Below are 22,425 nucleotides of genomic sequence, written 5' to 3'. Positions count from 1 at the left end.
AATAAGTAGAAAGAAGAAAGTAATTAAAAAATTAGAAGAAACCGAAAATAATATAAGTATGAAAATCCACATATATAAAAAACATAACTATAAAATAAACATTGAAAATTAAAAAACTGAAAATCTTTACTCTATTATACAGTCAATTATTTGGAAGACCACCATGACATGACTGTCGTCTGTTAGAAGAAATAGAAAAAAGGATAAGTATAAAAATCTATAAAAAAATAAAAAATAAAAAGATAAGTATAAACTTAAACTTAAAATTAAAATATCATTAATTCATTACTATACAATCAATAATTACTTGAATTTTTCTGATAATCCAGAATTTAATAATAAAAAAACTAATTATTAATCGAATTTTACTCATCTTTTAAATTAATCAAAGTGTTTTTTTTTTAATAATTAATGAACGGAAAATTAAGAAGAAAAAGAAGAAAGAGACGGAGTCAATGACATGAGTGTAGTCGGTCTTCAAGGTCAACAGAAGAAGCGAGGGTAGCGTTGTCTTTTCCTATAGAGAGGGTGAATGGATGAAGTGGAAGTTGGCGTCAACTAACAACCCTGCCACGTGGCACTGCATTAAATATTCACTTCCACTTAACTCCAAAAAGCTCCCACTTGTAACCCACAACTCCTTTTCCCAATTTCTCTCTCCTCTCTCTCTCTCTCTGAGTTCTCCTTTCTCTCTCTTGAGTTACCATTTCTCATTCATTCATAATGCACTAATCATAACAACACCGTTCAGCTCAACAACAAAAAATAAAATAAATCATAACACCGTTCGTTCATCAATGGCGGTTCCGCTGCATTCCTAGATTGCTCTCTTTTTCACCAATTTTCATTCGTTGCGTGTGTTTGTTCGCTGAGTGCGTTAGTTATTACAGCAATGGAGTTCGAGCACCCCACCGCGACGCCTCTCAACTCCGCCATGACCTACGACGAAGCCTCCATGGAGCGCAGCAAGAGCTTCGTCAACGCCTTGCAGGTTCTCTCTGTTTTCTGCTCTCTTTTTCTTTGCCGTGATTATTTTAATTCCAGATCTATATTTGTTTGGTTGACTTTGTTTCTCGCGTCTGGTTGCGTTCTCGATTAGGTTTGTGTTCAGCCAATGCAGAAAAAAATTGGTCACCGTGAGTGTATATTACTAATTGTCATAACTTGTTGGGAATTGGCGTGTATCCAGTCGGTGATGGTTCAGAATGATTAGAGGATGCAGTTGTATTAAAACTGGGGGATGGGATTGTAATTTTTTTTAAGATGATGTTGCTGATTGGCTATTGTGTTGGCTTGAAATTTGTTCTAGCGTCTTAGGTAAAATGAAAGTTGTTGGGGGCAATGGCATTGGCGGAGGTAGATGGTTTTAGTTACGATGGCCAAATAGATAAAGCAATATCAAAAAAGTAATTAGATTAAAAAAAATGATTGTATAATACCTTGTTCAAATTTAGTCTCCTCCATTTTTTTAATTATTACAATTTGCAATTTTAAGTTTTCCGGTCAGTTTTCCTTTTTGCAAAATCCTCGCATGGTCGCATCCTTATTTTTTATTCAAATACTTGAGGGTTTGACATTCTGGGATAAGAAATAATTTGAAATGTTTCAGAGGTAGAAATTTGATGAAAATTTAATGATATTATCATTGTAGTATGTGAAGCTAAGTTTTCAAAGAAGATAAACATATAGAATTTTCTAATTTTGGATAAAATAGGATGTTTTGATTGGTGAATTGAGTGGCTGAGAGTTTTAAATAATTTAATCAGTTTAGTTCATGGTGAAGAAAGAAAATGAGAATTTGAGAGTTTCAGTGAGAGGGAAGGATTTTATTGTAGCAATTAAAAACGTAAGGAAAGTTGCATATTAATCATAATAGAGGAATCAAACGTAATTAAATATAAAAAATATATTTTTAAAATAAATGTTATATATAAATTTATAATAAACAGAAAATTATAAGTTTTGGGGATTTAGTTTCTTCCCGGTAAAGATTTACAGGAAAAGCTATGATATTCTTACGTATTTAACTTAAAGTGTTGAATAAATGAGATGGCTGCAACTGAAGTCAATGAGGCCAAGTCTAGATGTGGCTAGTTGTAGATCCAAACGATACTTCTTTATGCAGTTAATTAAATGAGGGTCAAGATAATATTTATTACTTTTTTGAGAGATTAACATAACCATGGATCTTCTTATGCTATGTTTGAATAGTTTCTCTTTGGTTGTTGTGGTTATGATTTATAACATGCCCGAGCAGTCATTTAATCTTCATATTATGGTCATTTCAGGAACTTAAGAACCTGAGGCCTCAACTTTATTCTGCTGCAGAATACTGTGAAAAATCTTATCTCCATAGTGAACAGAAACAAATGTAAGGATTCTTTTTGTTAGCAAGTTTTTTTTCATTCTTAAAATTGTTCTTGAAGGCATTCTTACCCCCTTTTTAGTTGCCTTTCTCTGTATATGACTGAAGCTCTCAAACAGGACAAACAATTAGTAGACTTTTCATCTAGTTGATTCTTTCCAGAGATACAGATATTATGAATTAATTTTTTCTTTGCATTCTGCCTGGGCATTTCAATTATTGCTTGTGTCTAGCTCATATGTATACCATCAAACATTACTTGTATTTTGCTATATGTGGATAAATTGAAATAAAACTTGGATAAAAAAAATGAATAGATTTGGACTTGTATCTTTTCATTTCAATATGATTTGCAGTTACAAACTTTGGATGGTCTGGAAAGTGGAACATAAAGAACATTTACAACTTTTTTTAAAATTATTTTATTGGGTCCCTAAACCTGACCATATTAACAGTATTCCCACTATATGTGTGCGCGTGTGTGCATTTGGATGCATGAAGAAACATTCATTATATGGATTTTTAAAATGTATGGTCATGTTTCAATTGTGAAATTGGTGAGAATGAATGTTATATTCATCCTAGAAAAAGATACTAGATTTTAGGTTCTTAAAATAATTTTGTGACTAGTTAATTTAACTGTATCTAGGAGTGACAGTAGGGAGGGTTCTTTTAATATTGCATGCCCATGCCATATTTTCTATACGATACAAATGAGTGACACTGTCAACAATATTTCCTTTCCTATGCACATATTATTGTGTTTAAACTGCGTGCAACTGGAATTCTCCTTATGTTATTATTATTTGTGCATTAGGGTACTTGACAACCTGAAAGACTATGCTGTAAGAGCCCTTGTGAATGCTGTTGACCATCTAGGAACGGTTGCATACAAGTTAACTGACCTTCTTGAGCAGCAAACATTGGATGTCTCAACTATGGATTTGAAGGTCGCTACCATAAATCAGGTAATTACAAACTTTTTTTAGATATTTTGGTCCAGGGAAATGTTAATGAGTGCCCTTGCAACATTGGTTAAGGAAACAAAAAGCATTCCAGTATTAAATGAGAAGAATGGAAACATTTATTTCAATGAATACACAAAAGTTTTTTAATGCTTCTCTTTTTAAGTAATTGGAAGCATTTATAAAAGTGTATTAAGCAAGACCCTATGTTTTAATAGACAAATCAATTGGAGTTGAAATGACATATTTACAATTACTTACTAGCAGAAACTTCTTACATGCCAAATTTACACTGATAAAGAAGGCCTACGGCAGCAGCAATTGTTGGCTTTCATTCCCAGACATCATAAGCACTACATTTTGCCAAGTAGGCCTCACTGCTTTTATGTTCATCTGGAAGTAATTATTGGTACTAAAGATCTATAGCTTTTGTTTTTACTAATGGTTCTGTATGTTTGTTTAACAATGCAAGCTAGATTCTGTCAATAAAAAGGTACATTTCAGTCCTCACATACAGATTGATGCAAGACAGAATCCATTTCAAACCAGAACCCGTTTTCAATCTTCAGGTGTGTTCTGGTGAAAGTTTTGTCCCTTCTAGAATTTTTGGCATATGTTCTGTATTTATTTTTTGGAGGGGAAGTGAATATTATATTATTAATCTTAACATATATATTTCTATATCTAGGTACCCCTGCAGCCAAAACTCTTTCATGGCATTTAGCATCAGAGACAAAGTCTACCTTAAAAGGGTCTTCACATGCTTCCCCTTCCCCAAAGTAAGTTTAGGAATTTAATAGTCTGTGACCATACCAAAACTTCTGTGATTTGTGTTTCTGATACTCATCATCGACAGTATTATCATTTCACATCGACTTTTGCAGCATTGAGAACCCAAAGTTTTCTGGCAAGGCCTCTGGAGTTTTCCATCTCTTAGGTTTGTGATATAACTGTATCCCTTTTTTTATATAATAATTCAGTTCAATTTTCCAAACAATGGTTGTTTCTTGATGTACAAGTCATAGATCCTTATAATCCTGTTATGTGCCTGTAGATAATGAAGAGAACACCTGGATGAAATCCTCACCAGCACAAATTCACTTTCCAAATGGAGTTTCTACTTCTAGTACACCCATGCATACTTTAGGTGGTACACGCAAGGTAATTTCATATTCAGCAAAAGGGCAAGTGCCTGGTGACACCATGCTTGATTGTCAATTTGTGATTTATTTAGCTATTCTTTGCCAAATAGTTGCAAGTGTTCTAAACCTATTTGTTAATCTTTAGGTGAAGTTGTTTTGTCTAGCACTTGAGTGAAAAGGAAAAAAGGTGTTAAATTGTTTTGTTACCAAATAATAATATCTTTGTGTGAAATGTTTCAATGATCTCGACTTGTTCATCGGTTCATGTTGGTAATAAGCTCTGCATTTTGTAGTCTAGCTTTGGTATAGCTCTATGGTTTATGGACATGAATATGAACACATGCATAGAGAATACAACCCCCCTTTATTGATAGGAATTGTTCCTATCAATAACTGATGTACATTAAATCATGTCCATGAGATTGAGACCTAGGTCTTTAAGTAACATTAGCATCCAATAAAATTAGAGCAGCATACTTTTCAAGCATTCTGTACCAGGCATTGCAAAATGTTAGAGATGTCAGAGTATGCTAAGTCAGATTCTGTTACTGATAGTTATGTTGTCAGTTACTGTTAGGTTTTCAGTTGTAATCTCTATCTTATGTAACAGCTGTGAGATCTAGCTCTATAAATACATTGTATCTGTTTCTATTCCAATCAAGGGAAAGTATCACACTTTCAGAAATTTAGGCTTTCTCGCTCCTTCATACCAGCATTAATCGCCCTCTAACTTAGACATATATGTGGAATATTGATGTAGTTAAGCCATTTTAAATATCACAAATTCACAACCAGGTTAACATCAAAATTAGCCTAAAAATATTGAGATTCAGATCATATCCTAGCTATGTACTTGCTATTATATTTTGCTTTTCTACTTTTATTTGTTGACTTCGGATGAATATGTGCGTCTCATATAATATATTTTAACTATCTAAAGGATACGATCTGAAAAAACAGGTCAGTCAGTCAGGTTGTCCAAACATGCAGTATTTATCAATGTTCCTTCCTTGCGGTTTTGTAAAATTTCTGATGAATCGCCATCTGCAGGATGCATTGGAAGGTTCCAAACCATTCACAACATTCAGGTCATTTGACAACCAAAATCGGCGAGAGACGGTCCAAGTTCCTACTCGTAGCAAAAGTATGCTATCAGCTTTCTTTGTGAAGCAGAAAACACCAAAGTTGAAAGCCAGTTCTTTCTTATGAATACCTCTAAAGCCATCCCCTCCCCTATGCAAATGCTCAGAATTAATTAGTTTCTGAATCAAGCCTTTAAATAATGATCCTGTAAGTAGCCGGTTCCCTGGCAATGAAAATGGTTGGGATCTTGGTCTTATAATCGCTTTATGTTACTCTTGTGAATTGTGATCTATAGAGTTCAGGCACCAGTAAAATGTATATTTTTCGTATGCTATGCAAAAAAAGTTTCATTATTTTTTCTTGTCCTTGAAGTTTTGATGTATCTCGAAAATTTCCAAGATAGGATCTTATTCTGATGTCTACTCTTTACTAGTATGACTAAGATTATATGCTTATCTAAGGAAATAAATCAAATCATATTATCAGTAGGGTGTGAAAAAAACTGGATTTGGAATTGAACCAAACTTAATTATGAAAATTGAATTGTTTTGAGAAAAAATTGAACCAAATCACTTTAGAAAAATGGTTCGGTTGTTTGGAAAAATCGAACAGTATGAGTGTTAAATGGATAATCGAGGTGAACTGAATTTAAAAAAGATCGAACTATTTTGAAAAAAAAATAAACTACTTTATAAAAATGGTTCTATTTAATTGAATTGGTTTTGTAAAGTGGTTTGGCTGGATTTGATTTTTTCATAAATTCAAATCTTGCACAGCTCTAATTATTATAGTGAATCAAACACATCTATAAAATAATGGCATTCATAAAAAAGAAATCCAATTTTATGCTTAATCAAAAAAATGCAATTGAATCTAACGATTCATATTCGTTGAATTCTATTTTCAATTTTTCTTTATTATAAGATGAAACGTTTGAGTTTTTTAAGGTTTGGAACTTCGGGTTGTGGAGTATGGAATCTAATTGTATTTTATTCTTTTTTACTCCTACTGTTTCCGATCATAAATCACTTTTAAATAATTTACACTTACTAAAATTAAATCGTTGAAATTAGTTAATAGTCTTAATTTTATATAAAAAATCTAAATTTCTAAATTTATTTTTTCTTTGAAATTGTTGAGTTATAAGATGATTAGATGAATCATAATTTTCAATAATTTTGATTTGATATAAATAAATATTAAGTATCAAAAATTGTATCTGATATGTTAGCATATAGAAGTGTTGGATCTGATATATCTGTTAAATTAGATGGTAGCAAATGTTAATTATGTGAAATATAGAGACTTAGTTAATGTTCTAATTTCTTGATCACTTGAAATATTCTTTCAAGGATTTGTCAAGGTGAAGAAAATAATATAATAATCAAGTTTAAACTCTCTTCATCTATAAAGACATGTCATTTTTATTGTGATCAAAAGTTAATTTAATTACTCAAGTTAGCTAAAGAAGTGTTGCTGGAAGAAGATAGTGCTTTATCAACTTGGAATGAACTCACATTTAATGTTCCAACGAACACTTGTTCCGAACAATGCATCATATGTCTTTTGAAGGTCGTTTAGAGATAATGATTACTTGTTGTTGAAGCCTATAAATTTATAAAAAGTTGAAATATTAAAGTTAAGAACTTTGGAGTGAATTTTCTCTTTTACCTTCATGCTCTCTTTGTATTGAATATTTCTTAAATTGTAAAGCTATCAAAATAAATAGTAAATTCGAGAAGAAAAGACATGGTGCTTAAGTTGTAAATGTGTGTGTAAGACAATAATAGCCTTGTTGTGTGCACCCAAACAAATTTGCTTATTTGTTTGAGACAAAAATGACTTAGTAGGAAAAAAATTTCAGGTTATAAAAATTTGGATACAAGTTGTGTAAGAGCTAAAAGTGATATGACAATGAACAATACTTATAACATAATTTTAGTGATAAAGATGAATTAATAAAAAATTATTTGTGATATTATTTTCACCATCTGTTTACTAATATTGAGTTTGTGATTTTTTCTTTTTATAACTACAATTTTTTATTCTATTGTAAAAACTTTCCTTTCATCCTGTTCGTATTAAATTTTGTTTTTAAACATGTTATCACATGCAATTTGCAAAAATATTTTAAAAAATTTAAGATCACAATTCAATTTATCTTTTGATTTTTGCCTTTGCAAAAATACTATTGACTCTATTAATATTTTTACCATCTTTAATTATTATTTTCATGCTTCTCTTAAAAAAATACCTTTTTAGAAAAGTATTTCCCTTTCAATACTTTTTTCCATTATAAAATCTTTTATTTGAGGTTTAAGATTTTGTATTTGAATATTGGGGATAAAAAAATATTCAAATATTAGTAATATAAAAAGGAAAAGAGGATAAAATACTTTATTTAAGGTTTGGAGTTTAGCATTCAGATCTGAATCTGTCATATCACATTGGTAAGGAGGATACAGTGAGATGTGATATTGTTCACAGTTTTTAAGCTGGTTGCTTGCATCATTGATTATTGAACAGCTGGCTGCTTAGCGTAACAGAAAAATCTGTTAGATTTTCGCGTAAAAAATAAAATGAAAAGAATTGCGTTTGCCGGGAGTCGAACCCGGGTCTATTGCTTGGAAGGCAATTATCCTAACCGTTGGACTACAAACGCTGCTAATGACAATACCAGTTAAATAAATATAAAATAGAATATTAAAACTTGCTGAGTGTCGGTTAAATAATGTTTCCGTAAAATCATGTGTTCATTTAACATTTCAAAAGCTATATGCCAAAATTCATCTGCAATTCTGCGCATTTGAATTGGAAAATGCTCTCTAGGCATCACAAAAGTTTGCGAATTTTCTTTTGATGTATTATTTTCAGGTATGCTAGAAAATATAAAAATAAACAAAAGATAAAATAATTATATATATATATATATATATATATATATATATATATATATATATATTACTTTTTCACGAATGCATTTTGTCAATTTGAAGTATTATCAGACATTAAATTGAACAGTTTTCAAAAATTCAAATATTAATTCACTTAATAAAAAGTTTCTTCTGCTAAATTCAACTATATTGATATAGTTATAACTAATATTAAATATTGTATTAACTTTTTAATAGTTAAACAATAAATTAAAACTGCAATTGAATTTATTTATTTCGAGCTTTTTCTTCTTCTTCTAATTTTATAATATATTTTAACAAAAAAGCTTCAATTTCTTTAAAAATAATGATTTCCAACTCCAACATTGAAAAGTGAAATTCAATAAGTGCAATGGTGAAATATCATTATTTTTGTAGTATCTCATGGAGCTTAAAAGTAAAATTGTGCCACCATAGCTCATAAAATACATATACATGAGTTTAAACCAGAATTTGTGAATTTGTTTCCAAAATACCAACCAACCCCACATGACAGTTTCAGTCTTTCAGATGTACAGAGGATCTGCGAACCGACAACCATGGCAGTGTCTTATTTATAACAGTCATTTATTATTGTACTAATGTTTTATAACATTTACAATTTATCCTCAGTAAATATAACTTCCATTTGTACAAATAGATCAATTTTCTATTTTTAATTACTTTAGTATATAATTCTTGTAAGATCTATATTATTTGCCATTAATCCCTCCTTTACAAAAATGTTTATGTGGGTAAACTATCAATTTCTGGTAAAGGGTCACCCGTAACTCTCTAGGGGCCAAAGAGAGCAATGATGTGGCTATAATATTAATTATAGGGACCATATAGGATAATGGTGATGATGATTGATATTGCCCCATAATGGTAATAAACGAAGTGATATCGTACAGAAGCATTAACAGTGCAAGCAAGTTGCGAAGATAATAGAAATAATGATCGAAATTATTTTTGTTATCTTGAGGAAATAAGAGGGGACAATGGACCAATTAAGAAGGTCAAGGAAGTTACCTGGATTGTAGTTTCAAAACCCCACATAGATATTAAATACTAGTTGTAAAAAGATCACACCCTTGGTTTCATGCTCTAATTCGTATCACTTTCACGGTTCACTTACCCTGCTTTCATTGAGTTCAAATGGGTAAAAAGGAGAGAAACTTTTTTTAAAAAATTAATTGGGAGTTTCATTCGTACCTTCACCGCATTACTTAATTAAATATTGTTAACAGTGTCAACTTTAAATTGATAGAATGATAGTTTTAAATCAATTTAAATAGATAAAAGATTAAAATAATTTTTTTAAAAGATAAATAACCAAACTTACTTAAAAAATACGATAAAAGATGAAGTAAGTTATTAGACCTATTTTTTATTATCTTTGGCATGAGATTAGGGATTCATAGTGTCTTTATATCTCTCTCTCACATATTAGAAAATTTCAGTAATTTGAGAGAATCTCAATCCATTTTCTAACACAACAAGTTTAAATACATTTTATATTATTGAAAGAAATTTATTAAAAACATAAATTTTAGTGATTTCATATTTGATTATTCGATATTTTTTTACTTTTATAATTTTTAATAAATTTTAACTAAATTATGTGTTACAAAAGTATTATTGACACTCTTAAAAAGAAATGCATATTATCATTTTCCTACCATGTTTATATATTATTGACAAAATGTATGTACATAACACTTATGCACATTGAAACAACTCTATTGGATGTCTGTGTGCATATATCGTTTTATAAAATTTAAAGATCTAAATCTTTACTTTGGTTTATATAAAATAATAGGGGGTGTATGCTTATTGTAAAGTTTTAAATATATCTTTTTGTCCCATATTTATTATGTATTTTCTCATATAATAACGAGTTTCGAATGCCTTAATGATACGATCACGAACTTATATGCAAATGTGAATAGTATTTTTTTTTTTTGTGAATCTTTTATTTTTTATATTAAAATAATAATGGCAAATTTACATTTGTTATATGTCCTGTGGATGACACCACTCTTACCAATTTAGTTTTAAGAATTTACTTATTATTTTCAGAAATTAACTTCGAAAACATTTCCAATGTTATAAAACCAGTGAAATGACATCCTTTATTTGGAGAAAAAACATGGACGATATAATGAAAAGAGCAATTGTCTAACTAATAACGACATTTCCCTAAACAAGTACTAATATATAATTCTTATAAATGTTATAACAAAAAAAATTAAAAACAAATATCTAACGCATTTATGTATGTACTTAAATAATCATAATAACTACTATGTTGACTATGTTAGATTTAGTTTCTACTAATATTATCACTAACAAGTTTTATTTATATGATATGATAAGACACTGTAGCATAAGATGGTTTAAAAAATATAGCATAATTGAGATGATTATTTTATTTTATTGTAATCAATTATTTGATGCAACATATATTATTTACGAATCCTTTTATTTGTTGAGTAAGTAATAGAATTATATAAGTAGTTGTTAAGGTGGCGTTTCATTAATTTACAGTTGAGTGTATTTGAGATGAAGATTTTAAAAATTGATGTGGATCATATATCTACATTTTACTTCATTTTTTTAAAAAATTTAACTTATATACCTATTTCATTCCTTTAAACCAAATTCATCTTAAAGTATTACTATCAGCACAGTCTCCATTAATATTGTTACCACGAAGGATGGACCTAGACACTCATATTAGGATAGACCAACATACTGAAAGTTAGAAATATGTTAGAACCCCACGAATAATATTAAAATAAATAAAAATAAGAGGAGAAATTAATATGAATAGAGAAAGAAAATATTTGTTAGTATCTCAAAATTTAAATTGTCAATCTTGTTCATAATTAAGCTTATTCCATTTGTAAATATTAATAAATAGTGTAAAATATGTTTTTCTTTCTCTAAAATATGTAAATTTTGGAATTAGTCCCTCCAATTTTTTTTCTCATTTTAATCCTTTTGTTCATTCAATATGTTAACTCTGTCAGTAAATCCAAAATGTTAATCCATTATTTTAACATGCACCAACACCAATTTTTTATTTTTAAATGTTGTACAAATGCCTCAGATATGATATAGTTTTTGTCTAATTTTGTCCACCATGTAAGCATATTTACTACCAGAGTTAACATACTAGATGAAAAATAATATGTTAAAATTTTGGAGAAATAAAAAAATACTTCACCCTAATAAATAATTTTAGCTCTCAAAACATTGTAGGGGGACTAATAAAATATTGTAAATGTATTCATTTATAGACTTAAAAATATTAACAATAGATGATAAAATAAAAAAATTCAAATATTTTTTACTAAAAAAAAGAATGTAATTATCACTACAAAAAACCTGCAAAAAGAAAATAGAGTATTTATTTAAAAGGACAATGTTATTATCTTCATGATAGAGATTATAAAGGGAGAATGAAATATTTTATTAAAAAATAAAATAATACTTAAATATCATTATCTGATCTAAAATAAAATAAACTATCTTAATATTAATTAAAATATATTTTTATATATCTTAAAAAATTAAATAAAAAATATAACTTGCATTGGCTGCCTCCGACTATTATCATTGTCAGTGCCATAGCTTCAACTGCAACCACTAGTAAACTGCATTGTTACCACTATCACCTATTATTACTTGCTTCAAATCATGATTTGTACTAAATATTATATATTACTTGTGAGATTTTTTTATATCGTTTTGCATTTTAATATATTATTATTTATTCAGTTTAAATTTTAATAAATATATGTTAGGAGATATGTAAATAAGTTATATACACACATGCTTTATTAAATTATTATTATTGTTGTGTTGTCCTAGATTAAATTTCTTTTATTTCAACGATGTCTTGTATGTTTTTTTTTTAAATGATTTAGTTCATTTTTTTTATAATTGTGTTATTGGTAGGATGTATCTAATGACTTTGTTAATGATTAATTTTTTTTATAAGTAACATTTTTCCACCTGGTAAAACATTTGTTAAAAATAACATTATACATGTTTTATGAAATGCCATAGAAAAAAACACAAATCAAAACCTAGAGGAAAAAAAAGCCAATAAATAATGAAATAAATAAGAAAATAAGAAATGAAAAGACACAATAAAATAAGAAAACCTGGGATCAAATAAGAAATGAGAACACGAGAAAAGAAAATATGTTAAAAAAGTAAAAAAATATGATAATATAAATTTCTTATCCACTCACACACATACGTAATATAAATATTATTTAACAAAACATATGGAATATATATTTTTGAATTAATCAACAAATCAATATATTTATCATATCAATTAATTTAAAATTTAATGAAATTGTCAAGAAAATAATAAATAAAATCTTTAATTATTAGTTAATTTTTGAATCAATAAATAAATTATTATATATCATCAATTAATTTAAGATTTAACGAATTAAATCAATTTAATAGAATAATTATAAAATTTGGATTAATTAATTAAATTATTTGAATGAAATAAATACAAGATTATTATGTGATATTACTCTATAAAATAAAAAATATATATTTATTTATATATATAATAATAGATAATAGATAGTAAATAGATATATTAAAATTTATCCTTCTCTTATCTTATTTCATTTTGATCAAGGGCATACTCTTATTTTATTTTGCTCTTATTTTCACTATCAAAGAGAGCCGTTTCACTATTTTTCTTGATCCTTAATTTAATTATTATAATTATAAAGATCCATGCGATTCTACCTATTTTGAAAAGAAGAAAGAAAGAAAAAAAAAAGAACAAAAAAAAAGGGTGTTTTCCTCAACTTTTCTTCTGCACGGGTGACCCTTCGCTTCTCACTTAATGCTCGTGACAAGATATTAACATTTCCATGTTAGTAGCATAATATTAATATAATTTGGTTGATATTTTTTTAGCACAGAAATAGGAAAATAGCACACTTTTTATTTACCAATAAATAAATAAATTTAAAAGAACACACACTTAGGCTTCCCCTTTCAGACAGCAAACAAAATGATCAATTTGATTAATAACATTTTTATTTTTTCTTTTTAAGATTAGATTTGTTTCGTTCCCGAGTCTTCAGCTCACTGGCCATTGTCTCTACCGTCGTGTGCATTTCCCTTTCCATTCGTCAAATCTTCCTCTTCTTCCTTCTTTCTTCTCGTTCAGTAAAAATCACTGAACAGTTCCAAAATCAAATCACCCAAATCCGCATCAGAACCCCATTTTCTTCACACTCAGAATCTTTCTTGGTCTTTTTCTTGAATTCAAGTACCAAAGTTTGAGTCTTTTCCGACTTTGGTTGAACCCCATTGAAGGAGCCGCATCTGGGTGTTCGTGTGCATGCGGGTTTTGCCAAATCTTTAAGCTTTTCCCCATTCTGCTGCGACCCAATTGATGGAACTCTAATGGGTTCCTTGGAATCAGGGATCTCATTGAAGAAAGGGAGCTTGTTCGGTTCTCAGTTCAGCAGAAAAGAGAAGAACCCTTTTTCTCACAGGTTCAGATCGAGCTTCTCGAGGTTGCTCTTCAAGAAGCTCGATTACGTGCAATGGATTTGCACGGTGGTGGTGTTCCTGTGCTTGGTCATTGTGTTCCAAATGTTCCTGCCAGGGTCGGTTTTGGAAAACTCCGAGGAGGGGTCCTTGGAAGCTGTGAGAATGCGGTCTGATAATTTGTTCCAATATGGAGACATTCACGATGTTGTGTTGGACATTGGGGAAGATGCTGTTTTTTTGCCTAAGATTTCGGAGAAATTCAGCAGAGCTGGTGATGGTAGAGATGTGGATTTGTTCAACCACAAAGTGCCGCATTTTGGGTACAGGAAGCCTCAGTTGGCATTGGTTAGTTCAACTATTTTTTTTTTTGTTTTAATTTATTGGTGTTTGTTTAGAGAATTTCTTGTTGCTCATTGTGGGGAGAGTTAAACTAGAAGCTGAATTTGTAGGTTGTGCATGTGGTTCACTTCAGCATGGTTTTTATTTTTATTTTTTAATGATAAAATGGGGGCAGGTTTTGCATAAATTTAGAGCTGTTTAAGTTGGAGTCTAGTTTATTGTTTAAGTAATGTTTTAGTGCTTAAGAGTTTTTCCTTGTTATTGATTGATCCATGAAATTTCATTTTATTTTATTTCTCTCTTGACATTTTGAATGTCATTTTGATTTCTTTTGAAGGTATTTGGAGAGCTGTTGGTTGATTCGCAACAGTTGCTTATGGTAACAGTTGGATCTGCTTTGCAAGAGATTGGCTATGAAATTCAGGTACTCATCCGTTTATGTTTTGGTCTCATATTTTTGCTGGAAAAATAGTACTTTTGAATTTAGGCAGAGGAAAATGATCAGGGAACCGGCTAAATGAACAATGTCTCCCTATGAAAGTATGATATGCACTAGTGTGGGATTGAATATGGTGCTTTATTTCTAGAAGAGAGGGAGAACACAAACAAATAGATATATTGACTTATAGGTTAAATATTACTCTCGAGTGCGTGTGTTGCTTACTTTACTATTCAACTTTTAAAATGCCTCATTGCATAAGTGAAGATACTTCTACAAGATATTCATTCAACTTCTATGTAGAGCCTTGCTAGACAATTGTTTGAAAATTGAAGCATTTACGGGTTTAAAAATGTAGACTGATGTCCTTGAGAATGTTGGCGACTTATCAAAGTGAGGCTAAAATATCATTAAGAAGATGTTCACCTCCACATCATTTTCCATATTTTTTAATTATTTTTATTATGTTTATTTTAGCTCAAATATTTTCTATCTTTTGCAGGTTTTTTCACTTGAAGATGGACCAGGGCATAATGTATGGAGAAATTTAAGAGTTCCCATTACCATCATTAGAACTTGTGATAAGCGGAACAACACTGTAGACTGGCTAAAGTATGAATGTTATTCTAATTTTTATATCTGGATGAAGCGTTTTGCATTGTATAGTTCAAATGTCTAGAAATCTGAACCAACTAAAATCATTCTTTTTGAGCTTTATATATCTTCTCTACTTTGTGGATTTGTATGTCTTCTGGTTTTAGGTATACTGAACTCAACTCATTGGAAAATTACAGTCAAATGATTTCATGTTTTTTTTGAACGGATTACAATCTTGATTAATTCTTTATCCTTTACTCTGTTATGTTTATTTACAGTTTGTGAAAAGAATGTTACTTGATTCTCTTAATCATCACTTTCAGTTTGTCTTTTTAATGATTTGTATTGATCCTTGTAATATTTGAATAATTAAAATAGTATGGTGCAGTTGTGTTTGCTTTAGTATATCTGAATTCATATAAATTCACTTTGGCTTGTTTCTCAATATGTTACTGACAGAGGAAATGCTACTGTTTTTGATAGATTAACAAATTCTGTTTGCAACTTATGGGAATGTCTGTTTTTTTTGCAGCTATGATGGTATAATTGTGAGCTCTCTTGAAGCCAAGAGTGCCTTTTCTTGGTATGATACTTGGTGTTGGTACCTGAATCCTTTACTGGCTATGCACCGATGAGTTGTGTTTGAGGTTTTTGGCATGGATATCCTTATTCAAGTAACACGAATGACTTTAGTTGTTACAGTTTTTTGCAGGAACCTTTCAAGTCTATCCCTCTTATATGGATTGTGCATGAAAATGCTCTTGCTTATCGATCAAGACAATATACTACTAATGGGCAGATTGAACTTTTGAATGATTGGGGAAGAGTTTTCAATCGTTCAACAGTTGTTGTCTTTCCAAACTATGCCTTGCCGGTAAGATGTATGGGACAAATTATTTATTTAATGTTTTGATACACTGAAATCATACCTAGGGTGTCTACTCAAATTTCACTTGCTCAACCACTTGACATGCTAAGCGTTACAAGGCAATATCATTTTCAAGTAGTCATTCATTCCTCTATTGATTCATAATTTGCTATGTTGATAGTTGACATTCAAACAATTATCTCATTGTTAAACTGCTTCTTTATCATTTATTTAGGAACAAATCCGATTTAGAAGATGTCAAGAAGGTCCATATTGGATACTGATATACTATTATACCGAGTTTTAGTTCTACCATAAATAAACATTATGGTTATAGTTATTAACTAGCATATGATAACTTGTTTACTGACTTTTTAAAGTTAAATCTCACTATGTTGGGACATATAATTATGACACCTAATGTTTTTATGTAATTCCACAGATGATTTACTCCACATTTGATGCTGGGAATTTTTATGTCATTCCTGGTTCCCCTGCTGAAACATTAGAAGCAGAAGCATTTATGGCCTTACAGAAAGATAATTTGCGTGCCAATATGGGCTATGGCCCAGAAGATGTAATTATTGCAATTGTGGGCAGTCGATTTTTGTACAAGGGCATGTGGTTGGGGCATGCCATTGTTTTACGGGCTTTAAAACCACTTCTAGAGGACTTCCTTTTAAACAAAGATAATTCCAGTGCACAATTTCGAATCATTGTTCATAGTGAGGAATTGACAAATAATTACACTGTGGCTCTTGAGGTATATATCCTACTTTCTTTGTTTTTGGCCAAATAATTTGAAGTTTCTTATCATGTATTCTGTTTCATTAGACCATGGCGCATAGCTTGAAATATCCAGGAGGTATTATAGAGCATATAGCTGGAGATTTGAATGCCGATTCTGTTCTTGGCACAGCAGATGTAGTGATATATGGATCCTTTCTTGAAGAACAGTCTTTTCCAGAGATTTTGATCAAAGCCATGTCCTTTGAGAAACCAATTATTGCACCTGATGTTCCCATGATCAGAAAATATGTATGTTTGCACTCTAGTTTTTTTTTTTTTTTACTTTAACCTTATTGTGGGTCTATATTGCTTGTGGTTACTTTTATCAATCTTGAGTTTGAATTCTCCTGGAAGAATTCAGACTTTGGCTTTTCATGGCATTAATAATAAATTCACTGCATCTAAAGTGTTAATGATTATTATTTTGTAGTTAAAACAATAAGAGTTAAAAGTTTCTCATATCATATATCTGAGGATTACTGACTGAGTTTGTTGATATTAATTAGGTTGATGACAGGGTGAATGGCTATCTTTTCCCAAAGGATAATATTAGAGTTCTGAGACAAATTTTATTAGAAGTGATCTCAAAAGGGAAAATATCACCCTTGGCTTGCAACATTGCCTCAATAGGGAGAAGCACAGCAAAGAATCTTATGTCTTCAGAAGCAATTGATGGATATGCATCTTTGCTTCAGAATATTCTCAGGCTTCCATCTGAGGTTTCTCCACCTAAGGCTGTTTCAGAAATAGCCCCCAATTTTAAAGAACAATGGCAGTGGCATTTGTTTGAAGCTTTTCCAAATATGACATATCAAAATAGAGCATTAAGAAGCAACACATTTTTAGATAAATACGAGCACCAGTTGAATCATTCTCAAAAAAATAGATCCACTACTGCAGTTTCAGCTAATGATGTATTTGTATATAGCTTATGGGAAGAAGAAAAATATACTCAATTGGCTATTACCAAAAAAAGAAGAGAGGATGAAGAGGTGAGATCAAAAAATGTTCTAATTTATAGAAAAGTAATGGGTCTTTCTAAAACATCTCCAAATAGTTCTCCTAGTACTTTATAAAGTATTAAATGAAAACTAAATGCATTTAATATTTTGGAAACATAAAAAGTTCAATATTTTCTTCATTTAGCAATTAGGAGGATTATTAGGAAGAATGTTTAGGAAGATTTAGGACTATTCTTTACAAAATTAGGGTATTGGGTTTTTCATGACTTCCATTTCTGGTGAGTAAGCTTAACTCATGTTGAGTTTCAATGCAGTTGAAGGATAGAATGGAGCAGTCACATGGAACATGGGAGGATGTATATAAAAGTGCTAAGAGGGCTGATAGATCAAAGAATGATTTACACGAAAGAGATGAAGGAGAGCTTGAGCGGACAGGACAACCGCTATGCATATATGAACCTTATTTTGGGGAAGGATCCTGGCCTTTTCTACATAAAAAATCTCTTTATCGAGGAATTGGCCTGGTAAGTTGGGTGTGCTTGCATTTTCATATTAATCCATGTTTTCCAGTGCATATGATAATATATTTTCTGGTCTTGTGTATGAAAAAGGCTTTGTTGGGAGAAACAAAGCTATCACTTCTGTGATCTCTACACCTTGAAAGGGATCTTTGGATACCCTTGGTGTACACACACAATAATAATATTGCCTCAATTCTTCTGTAATAGTTGTTGTGCTTTATATTCAGAACTGATAATGAATGGCTTCTGATTTCAATCTGACGCAACGAATGTACTGGATGTTTGCAGTCCGGTAAAGGTCGAAGACCAGGGAGAGATGATGTTGATGCTCCTTCTCGTCTTCCACTGCTGAATAATGGTTACTATCGAGATTTACTTAGTGATTATGGAGCCTTCTTTGCAATTGCAAACAAGATTGACCGTTTACACAGAAATGCTTGGATTGGATTTCAGTCTTGGAGAGCAACAGCAAGGAAGGTATATGATTGTTTTTCATATCTCATTTCTTTGCAGATCTGCTTCTAGATATTCTTTTTCATCTGTGAATATATTGGCTTTAAAAAAGATTAATTTATCCTTGTCAATCATTTTTGGTTTGAAGGTTGTGGACATGTGATGCTAATTTTATATTACCTTTTAGTTACCCTGTAACTTATTTATATAGTGATATTGTGGGTATGATAAGGTATTTTAAGCTGGAGATTCTTTGTCTAATTAAAGGTTTTGAAATTGTTGATATATAAAAATGAAAAATGAAAAATGAAAAATGATATTGTGTGTGCTGAACTGGACCTTTACCAGTTTCTATTGTCCTTTCTTTTGATTAGTTGGATTGATTGTGTAGAAGACATGAAGGATGAAATGTAGGAAAATGACTTGAATGAAAAAGATAAATTGAATTTCTTGTCTTTCTCTTGTGGGTTTTTTGACATCCAGTGTTGGGTTTTAACAGGCATCTTTGTCCATAATTGCTGAAAATGCTTTATTAGATGCTATCCAATCCAAAAGGTATGGGGATGCACTATATTTTTGGGTGCGCATGGATATGGATTCACGAAACCCTTCGCAAACGGACTTTTGGTCATTTTGTGATGCCGTTAATGCAGGAAATTGCAAGTATGATCTCTTAAACAAATGTGTTTTTTTCTTGAGTGTTGATCTTTGCTTTTCGTTACCTTTTACATTTTTAAAGATATAGCTTGATTTTCTCTTCATTTGTGTTTGAGTGAAGGTTTGCTTTCTCAGAAGCCATGAGGGGAATGTATGGGGTAAAAGGTGATGCGGATTCTTTGCCTCCCATGCCGGTAGATGGTGACACATGGTCTGTCATGCAGAGTTGGGCTATGCCTACAAGATCCTTTATGGAGTTTGTAATGTTCTCCAGGTAAACTAAGTTCATTTTGTCAGCTAAGAAAATTGTTCTCTTGTAACTTGTTGAGAGTTAAATAACTGATGCAAGCTACCATTTGTGCAGAATGTTTGTGGATGCATTGGATGCGCATATGTATGATGAACACCATTTAACAGGACACTGTTCTTTGAGCTTGTCAAAAGTAATTTGCTACCTCAAAGGATTAGTTTACTTTGCTGGTTTGGTTTTTAGTCATTTTCTACTCGTGGTTTAATATCTTTCTGATAAAAGTTCGTTTTTTAAAACAAAATTGTTTTTTGTTTTTGTTTTTTTTAAAAAAATTTTCACGTTGAAGCACTTATATGGAAATGGTTTTAACTAATGGTTTTGAAGGAATCTATTTTAAAATATTGTCTTTTGAATAGTGATCAGGGCTGACATTAAGAAACCAAAAGTGGAAAGTTTTAATCGGGTAAAAAAGGAAATAAATGACTTTTGTATTTCCGATGTAATAAGTGTTATTTTTCCAATAATTTTTATTTCCACTTTTGACTTATTAACATCAACCCTGAGGACTTGTGTACTTATGTTAAAAGAAACATGTACATAAAAGAAAACAAGCCCCTAATAACTGGATGGTTTTTAAATTCCTCATTTATTTCCAATATTTCCTTTTGAAGCTTTTAACTCCATGAACCTTTAAACAAAACTTTCATGGTTTGAATAAAATAATGGATGGTTAATGTTAGTTAATGGTATTTGGATGTGTTCACCCCATTCTTAACTAATAAGTGATAACTTTTAATTCCAACAGTCTGTAGTTTGACATGTGTTAAAAACTTTGTTGCACTGAAAAATAAAAATAATTCTAGTTGGGATATCAGATTGTTGGCCTGAGTGAAATGCTATTTAACTGGTATTTTAAGCATGTGCATTATATAAGATAAATGTTTATTTTTATATAATTAAAATTCATAATAAATAAATATCTTTTAAAAAACTAGAGTATCCCTGTTGTAGGGAGGCTCCTCGCCAAGAGAAGGTACGGGGAGGGTTATTATACGCAGTCTTGTCCTTTTGCATATGCAAAGAGGCTGTTTCTGGATTCAAACCCATAATACAGTAGATTTACTTTCAAGTACACTATATCCTTGCTGCTTATTTTTGTTCCACTTGTCTCAAAAGCATGGATAAATTCTAATTCCAGGATAAACATTGCTATTCACGGCTTCTGGAGCTTCTTGTAAATGTGTGGACATACCACAGTGCCAGAAGGATGGTGTTTGTGGACCCTGAGACAGGTCTAATGCAGGAACAACACAAGTTCAAGAGCCGCAGAGGTCAAATGTGGATCAAATGGTTCTCATACAGCACACTTAAGAGCATGGATGAGGACTTGGCAGAGTTATCAGATTCTGAGGATCCCACGAGACATTGGTTGTGGCCGTCAACCGGCGAAGTATTCTGGCAAGGTGTATTTGAAAGAGAGAGAAGCTTAAGGCACAAGGAGAAGGAAAAGAGGAAGCAGAAGAGTATAGAAAAACAAAACAGAATAAGGAAGCGTCATCGCCAACAAGTGATAGGGAAATATATTAAGCCCCCACCAGACGAAGAAAGCTCTAATTCATCTATTGCAGTAACAGCATCATGATGATTTTAAAACCATTGTTTTGAGTAGTTCCTCGTATAAAATTCTTTTCTTCTTTTGTAATTTTTATTTGATTTTGCTTAGCATATGTGATTTTCGTTAGAAAGGATGCACATTTCTGTGGAGGGTCACGTATGTAGAATATGGCATCGTTCTAGTCATTGATGCTGATAAATAGCTAGTGTGTAAAGTATCTTTTATTTTGTTTTGACTTATTCTGTAAGTCTATTCTTTCAGGATAAAAAATTCATTTAGAGAGGTGTGGCAAAATTGTAATGTTGGTACCACTTTGTCAATCTAAATGAAAATTAACTATAGTATCATTACTTATGTTCCTCAATGCCCCATGCACCACTATGGCAGTGCATCTATACATGTTACAAATACACAGATGGGTTATTTGCATTTTAACAACAATAAACCTTGTCCGGTTGTCCCTATAATATGGTCCTCCCACCCATCCAACCAACCATGTCTCACTCCAAATCCAACTTTGTATTGAAGAACTAACGGTATAAGGAATATAGGGAGGATTGGAGGTCAAAATAGAGGAATGTTTTTTGATGGGTCGGGTACCCTTATGACACCATGGATGAGGTAAGCCTCTCTTATGTGGGTTTAGTACTTTAGTTCCCACGTGGATTTAAAATTTAATCTTAAAAACTTTTTTTAATCACTTTAATTAATGCTACAATTTTATTCTTTTGAACCAATTACGAGATCTTTGATTTAATATTTAATTATACTTAATTTTTTTAATCTATTTTTAAGAATGTATTATGTGAAAGTTAAACTTAAATCCTCAATTACAAAATTAACTACTTTATAATGTTAAAATTGACTTGCACACATTAAGGACTTGTTAAAGGTGATTATGAATTTTTTTATTTTTAAATA

The 22,425-nt window shown here is 30.8% G+C and overlaps 2 protein-coding genes and 1 non-coding gene across 4 annotated transcripts; 2 read left to right on the top strand and 1 right to left on the bottom strand.

Moving 5' to 3' along the window:
• Positions 1-623: 623 nt before the first annotated feature.
• LOC114418361 (protein ABIL1-like) lies at positions 624-5,919 on the top strand. Its single transcript, XM_028383663.1, has 9 exons — positions 624-991; positions 2,289-2,371; positions 3,183-3,333; positions 3,598-3,697; positions 3,807-3,899; positions 4,019-4,109; positions 4,215-4,267; positions 4,385-4,491; positions 5,523-5,919. The coding sequence occupies exons 1-9, from the start codon at positions 893-895 to the stop codon at positions 5,679-5,681; spliced, it is 936 nt and encodes a 311-aa protein (XP_028239464.1). The 5' UTR covers positions 624-892; the 3' UTR covers positions 5,682-5,919.
• A 2,226-nt stretch (positions 5,920-8,145) lies between these two features.
• On the bottom strand, positions 8,146-8,217 carry TRNAG-UCC. The gene has a single exon. It is a non-coding gene; the product is annotated as a tRNA-Gly (tRNA).
• A 5,305-nt stretch (positions 8,218-13,522) lies between these two features.
• LOC114418359 lies at positions 13,523-21,858 on the top strand. Of its 2 annotated transcripts, XM_028383661.1 has the most exons (14): positions 13,523-14,359; positions 14,691-14,777; positions 15,295-15,404; positions 15,922-15,972; positions 16,092-16,263; positions 16,700-17,020; positions 17,092-17,295; positions 17,553-18,038; positions 18,323-18,532; positions 18,818-19,006; positions 19,482-19,645; positions 19,761-19,913; positions 20,004-20,082; positions 21,088-21,858. In XM_028383661.1, the coding sequence occupies exons 1-14, from the start codon at positions 13,925-13,927 to the stop codon at positions 21,529-21,531; spliced, it is 3,105 nt and encodes a 1,034-aa protein (XP_028239462.1). In that variant the 5' UTR covers positions 13,523-13,924; the 3' UTR covers positions 21,532-21,858. The 2 variants fall into 2 exon arrangements, with proteins under 2 accessions (XP_028239462.1, XP_028239463.1); XM_028383662.1 differs by lacking the exon at positions 17,553-18,038.
• The last annotated feature ends 567 nt before the right edge of the window (positions 21,859-22,425 follow it).

This window comes from Glycine soja, chromosome 7, assembly GCF_004193775.1.
Source record: "Glycine soja cultivar W05 chromosome 7, ASM419377v2, whole genome shotgun sequence".
Lineage (NCBI taxonomy): Eukaryota > Viridiplantae > Streptophyta > Magnoliopsida > Fabales > Fabaceae > Glycine > Glycine soja.
The sequence above is the reverse complement of the archived record's forward strand: the minus strand, read 5'-3'. Positions and strand labels throughout refer to the sequence as shown.